This window comes from Plasmodium reichenowi, chromosome 2 (assembly GCF_001601855.1).
Source record: "Plasmodium reichenowi strain SY57 chromosome 2, whole genome shotgun sequence".
NCBI classification, from domain to species: domain Eukaryota; phylum Apicomplexa; class Aconoidasida; order Haemosporida; family Plasmodiidae; genus Plasmodium; species Plasmodium reichenowi.
The window spans coordinates 397050-404500 of NC_033647.1; the positions used below are offsets into that span (position 1 = coordinate 397050).

At 21.0% G+C, this 7451-nt stretch overlaps 1 protein-coding gene across 1 annotated transcript in view; it reads left to right on the forward strand.

Annotated features, from left to right (window-relative positions):
* Window positions 1–925: 925 nt before the first annotated feature.
* The window catches only part of PRSY57_0211400 (hypothetical protein), a gene marked incomplete at both ends in the record, with an annotated part of 12394 nt that continues 5868 nt past the window's right edge, over window positions 926–7451 (forward strand). Inside the window, one exon of the mRNA XM_012905548.2 lies at window positions 926–7316. Coding sequence (XP_012761002.2) covers window positions 926–7316 — 6391 coding nt within the window. The remainder of the gene's footprint in view (window positions 7317–7451) is intronic.

The following is a 7451-nucleotide window of genomic DNA, read 5'->3' on the forward strand; positions in this document are numbered from 1 at the left end:
ATTATTATGTAGTCCTTATATATTAAAAAAAAAAAAAAAAAAGAGATATATATAATGCATATATATATATAATATATATATAATATAATATTATATATATATATATGTGATAATTTTCTTGTGAGGTGTTCTTATTATTACATAAAAAAAAATATTTATATATTTTTATTTTTAATGAAATGCTTTTTATACTACTGAGAAATAAATTATACTTATATATATATATATAATATACCATTTATTTATATATTTCAAAAAAAAAAAAAAAAAAAAATATATATAATATATATATATATGTATAAATATACATTATTATAAAAATGATATAACAGTAAATCTTTTGTTTTATTTTTTATAATTTTTTTTTCTTTTCTTTTTAATACATTTTCCTTAATTTTCTTTTTTTTTTTATGGAGTTATATTGATTAACTGAACAAAAGTGTTTTATATTTTTATATGAACACAACTAAAGTTCTATTCTTATGAATAAAAATAAAAAAAAGAAAAAAGAAACATATTGTAATAATAAAGAATGAGAATTCTTTAAAATATATATACATATATATATATATATATATATATATATATATATTGTTTTATATTTATCTATTTATTTATTCTTTGTTTTACATATATAAATATATACTTTATATGATTATATATTTTTATAATTTTGTTTATATCCCCTTTTTAAAAAACATATTATATATATTTACATATATATTTTTTTTTTTTTTGTTTTTTTGAGGGGGGAGGTAATAATATAACATACATAATAACACACAATATTTATATGTATATATACATTTTGTATGTATCCTTTTTTATTGTAACTTTTTTGTATAAATATATATATATAAATAATTATATATATAAATAATTATATATATATATATATATATATAAACTTCCAAGTGGTTATAATATGGAATATTTAGAAAGCGAAAAAAGTAGTAGTGATGATAGAAGAGAAGTAAATAATTTCGAAAATGATTATAATAAGGATAGTAGTCGTAGTAATATTAATAGTGATCTAGATATTGATAAGAAAAAACATAGTGATAATGTTTATGAAGATTCTGAAGAAGGTAGAAAACAGAAAGAAGGAAGAAAAAAAATTAAAGGATTTTTCAAATTAAAAAAAGGAGATTCAGAAGATGAAAACAAAGAAAAAGAAACAAAAGATGACCATCGTCTTAAGGACGGAGGAGATACATATAAAGAAAACATAAATGTATCGGAAAAAAAAAAAAAGAAAAAAAAAAATAGTGATACTATTAATTATAATAAAAAATATTTTAATAAAAATAAACAAAATGGATCTTCATCAAACGAACATTCGTCTTATTCCGATGAAAATTTTTTCGAAGCAGCAAAAAGAAATAAAATATTAAATGAAGAAATATATACAAATAAAGATAATGAAGATATGATGTGTGATATGTCCATTTTTAATGATGATAATAATATGGATGATTCTTTATTTAACAAAAATGAGGATTTTAAAAATATCAAAAATAAGGATGATAGATATGATGAAGAAGAGATGAAGAAATATAAAAGGAAAGGTAAACGTTATTCTAGTGATAGTTATAGAGATGATAATGATAAAGATGATAGTCCACATTATTCATCTGAAAGGTATTCCTCGGAAAAATATTCGTCTGAAAAATATTCCTCGGAAAAATATCCTTCGAGTAATAGAAATCAATCAACGAACCTTTTAAATAATATTAAAGATTTTTGTAATACATACATATTAAATAAAAACAAGGATAGAAGTAGAGATGCGTACGAAGATGAAGAAAGTAGAGAAGGTGCTTATCCAGAAAATACCACCGAAGATTTAAATGAAGATACACAAGAACGTCATAAAAATAAAAAAAAAGAAATCCTTATGAATATATTATATAATGATATAAATATAAACAAAAATGATGAAAAAGATTTTTTTATGGATAGAAATTCCAAAGGAAAAAAAAAAGAAATAGATATAAAAAAAAATCAACAAGTTATGAAAAATATGTTGAATATAAAAAATAATGAAAATATAGATGTTTATAATGATAAAGATAATTTTATAAACATAGATGATAAATGTCATTCAGGATATTTTAAAGAGAAAATAAAAGAATATGATTATGTAGATAATGAAAAACAAAAAAATTTGAACAAAATGATCCATCCAAAAGATAGTAATAATAATAATAATAATAATATACTTTTATCACAAAACGGTAGTACTATACTCAGTCATGTGGTACAAGAAGATTATCCTGATGGAATAAAAAAATTTAATAAAAATTCTTTTTATAACAATCTTGAAAATAGGAAATTAATAAATATAAATAATATTTATGATAAATATAAAATTATTTTATCTGAGATAAAATCAGGTGATCATTTAAATAATGTAGAAAAAAAATTAAATGTTATAGAAAACTCATTATTATGTATCTTCGATTTACAAGATGGTGATAATAATAATGATGATGATGATGATGATGATGATCGACATCATCATGATCATGATGGTAATAATATGAAAGGAGATAAATTAGATATAAAAAAAAAATTTTCTGAATTATTTGACGATGCATTAAATACATTAATTGAAAATTATGAAGATGTAAAAAAGAAAGAACATTCTGAGAATATTAATAAAAAAGGTCAATTAAATTTATTATGCGATTTTAATTTATATTTACGAATTTGTAAAGTGGTTTTAAATGATGAAAAACATATACATACTAGTAATAGAAAAAATATGTTATATTATAATAATATATATAAAATTAATTATATTAAAAGTAATAATAAAAATAAGGATATTTTATATAATATTCATTGTAGAAATATTCATTTATATTTAATCTTATCATCACGCGAAGGTATCGAAAGGAAAAAACAAATACACAAATTAAAAGAAAAGGAGGAAAAAGAAAAAATATTAAACGAAAATATAAACAAAATACAAAACAAAAATAAAAGACAAAACCAATATTTCATTGATATGGATAATATATATAATACAAATAAATTAAGGAACATAAATAATGTTAATGATATAAAACATATGTACCATTTTCATAATGATGAAAACGATTTGATTAATCAAAAACTTTATTATGATGAAATAGATTATACAAAAAAAGGTATTTTAGATAAAATACATGTGTTATGGTTTTATGAAAAAAAGAATGAAGTACATTATCTTCATTTATATAACCTTAACAATATTAATAGTAAAATGTTATCTATTATTATAGATGGATATCTTGAATGTATAGATGTTGTATATTTAAATAATTTTTTTCCTTTAGAAAGTTTTTATAATTCTGTTAAAAATTATTATCTTATGGTTATAACAGAAAATTCATTTTATTTTTTTAATATCCATTTGTATTTTAATTGTGAAGAAGATTATAATATATCTGAAAATGAAAAGTTGATTTATCAAAATATATATCCTTTTTATTTTAATATTTATTTATTCTTATTATTTAAAGTACCTAAAGATTCTAAAATGAAGTTTGAATATATTCGTTCCCATGAAAAAAGTGAGAGAATATTTTTAGTTGTTAATGATGGAAATGTTTATGAATTTATATATGAGAAAAAAAATTTATTTGAACCATTAAATATATTTAAAAATATTATAGTTAATTCTATGTCTTCTTTAATTAATGTAGTTAATGAAAAAATTTTTCATCAATCGAGAAATTATATGATAGAAAATATAGGAAATGATGATAACAACAGCTCCTTTAATTATGATGATAATGGGAAGAGCTCAATTAACTCGTATAATATTTCTAATACGTATCCAGAATATATGGATAATAAATCATTTATTGATGAATATAATAAAAATATTTATTGTGATGATTTACATGATTATCCCATAAAATTTTATTTAAAAAAAATTATAAGTACTTATTTTATTAAATATTTTTCTTTCTTTAAAAATAAAGTCAAAAAAATAATTATAGATAATGAAAGATCCATTCTATATGTATTATATGAAAATAGTGATTTATATGTAAAATTGTTGACCAATAGGGCTGATATTAATAATAAAAAGAAAAATTATTTATCAGAAACTATTATATTTACGAAAGGTGATCTAATAAAAGAGTTGAACAATATTTATTTTATTGACGATATGAACATTTTGTATAATGATATGTATAATATGAATAATGACTTGTATTTTAATACACCAAACATGAATAATATGAATAGTATGAATAATATGAATAATGTGAATAATATGAATAATATGGTTAATATGAATAATATGGTTAATATGAATAATGTGAATAATATGGTTAATATGAATAATATGCATAATATGCATAATATGGTCAACATGCATAATATGCATAATATAGTCAATATGCATAACATGAACACCAACACTAATAATAAATTCGGATTCGCTCATAATAATATAGACCCCACAACATTTCATAAATTAAATATTATCGATATACACATAAACCATATACATGAAAGAAATAATATCTTCTTAAAAATGGTTGATAATAATTTTAACATATATTACTTGTCACTCGTAAAAAATATGGATACTAATAATTATAAGCTTATTTTAAAAGATTTTCAAAACTACCCTCATAAGAAGGGTCTCAAAATTAATGACAAGAAGTCGGACGTTATTTTTACACACCATTTAAAAAATCTATATATCATATTAAAGAAAAAAAACATAAAAAAAAAAGAACCTAACAAAGGCGTGGTGCATAAGGATGATGCACAAGCAAAAAAAAAAACATTCTTCTTTTTTAATAAGGATAAAATGGACAGCCAAAAAATAAGAAAAACGCATGCCCACAAACGACGTTCGACAGTTCTTAGGAGGGATACTAGTAGACGTGTAGATAAAAACACCCAGGGAAATGAAACATATAAAATGACGAGTAAACAGAAAAAAGGAAAAATAAGAAAAAGAGGAGAAGATGATGATGATGAAGATGATGATGATGAAGATGATGAAGATGAAGAAGATGAAGAAGAAGAAGGAAGAAGAAGAAGAAAAAAAAAAAAACATTCAAGTGATAAAAATTTAAATGATGATGAAGAAAGAAATACTTACCAAGAGGAGGATCAAGAAGACAGTTATGAAGATATTAGTGATAATGCTAGTGATTATAATAATAATTATAATAATCCTAATTTTGAGCAAGATAACGAAAGCGAAGAAGAAAAGGTGTGCTATAAATTAAAATTATTAACATGTGCAGACGATATTGGAAACATTAAACAAATGTCAAGCTCAAATAAAAACAAATTTATTTTTAAGCAAATAAACGAATATTATATTAATGAAGAAATTATTGGGGTTATTTATAAAAAAAAAAATTACTATTTTCATGAATTCTTCGAACAAACTGAAAATGATAATATTCTTAAAGATTTTTATGTTAATAAAATGAAACAAGATAATATATCCAATATCATTGCCAGAAATGAAAAAAATCGATTTCACCTGAACAGTCAGGTAAGAAGTGAACCAAATTTGAGAACAACCTTGGGTAATAATTTGACGAGTACAAATATGATGCCTAATAGTATGTCCACAATGAGTATTCCCAATATGAATGTTAACAATATGAATGTTAGCAATATGAATATTCCCAATATGAATGTTAACAATATGAATGTTAACAATATGAATATTCCCAATATGCATATACCCAATATGAATATTCCCAATATGATGCATGTGGATAGTCAAAATAACCTGTACAATTCAGGTTATAATAGCAAACCGTCAGGTAATCTTTATGACGAGCGAAATTTTATGAATATGGGTGAAGTTCGAGATAAGATGGAGAGTATACCTCCCTTTTATTTATATGAAAATACAGTGAGTGAATATCAGGAATATTATGATTTGATGATTATAACAAAGAAGCATATATATTATATAAGTAAGAATACAAGGACACAGAAAATAGAAAAGATGATAAATAATTACTTACCATATAAGATATCTTATGAAAATCGAAATATAGAAAGTGTGGTTTTAAAAGAAATAAAAATAAAGGAATATGGTAAGAAAAATCAAGAAGATTTTTATAAAAGCATAAAACAAAATATGTTTATGAAAATAAATAATGACAAGAATAATATAATATCAAAGCAGTTGATTAATTCTGTATCAGGTGGTATACCTATCGATATCCCCCCTTCTCCTACTAGTTTAATAAAAGAAAAAAATGAGTATGAAGAAATATATGAATATTTTATAAATCAAATAATTGAAATATCTTCAACAGAAGAATTTTTATTTATTATATGGAGCATTTTATTAAACCATGTGTATAAATATGAAATAATGTGTTTTAGTAATATTCAGAGTTCTAATCAGAGGGATATAAAGAATAAGTTGAATGATGATAAGAGAAAACAAAATATGGATGCAATTCATAATATGGATAATACAAATTATTATAATAGTTATGGTATTCCAAGAATGTCTATGAATATTGCAGGATCTAGTGCAGGACACGATCGGAAAAAATTATTTTTACAAAACTTTAAGAAAAATGATATGAATAATAATAATAATAATGATGATGAATTGTTAAGCCAAAATGAAGATGAACAAAATATGTTTGAAAATTCTTATATAAAAAAAGACTGGAATAATTATAATAATAATAATAATAATAATGTAGATTATGATGTGCTAAATAAGATATATAAAAGAACACCATTTAAATTTGGATTTGTAGATAAGAGTGCAGATTATATAATAAAACAAGGAAAGCTACAAAAAGCTATGGAATTAGAAATAAAAACCAGAAAGGTTAAAGGAATAAACCATTTATTTAATGATAATATTATTGATGATTTAGAAAATGAATTAACAAAAAATGGAGGAAATAATAAAAATGGAGATTATAAAAATAAAAATGATAATGTTATAGATAATGAAAATATATTATTAAATGATGCAGCATATTCTAATTTATATAATGCCTATCAAAAAAATTCATCCAAACAAAAATTATTAGAAGCAGAGAGAAATAAAAGTGGAACCTTTGCATTTGAGTATTTAACAAATAAAAATTTTGATATTGTATTTTTAAAAAATTTAAAATGTTATAATAATTCATTACATATGTTATCAAGAGGGTTGTTGTTGTTGCTTAGTCGTTTGTTAAAGCCTGTCATGTTTATTAACTTGTTTTCTTATGAAAAATATAGGGACGTAAATGTTTTCAAGTGTTCTAGTAACGTTCCCTATAAGTCTAGAAAATATATGAAGGTATCCGAGGCTTCACGAGGTAAAAAAAAAAAAAAAAAAAAAAAAAAAAAAAATAAATATATATATATATATAAATAAAAATAAAAATATTTTTATATTTAAAAATTTTTTTTTTTTTTTTTTTATTTATTAAATTATAGATTTAAATTTTTTA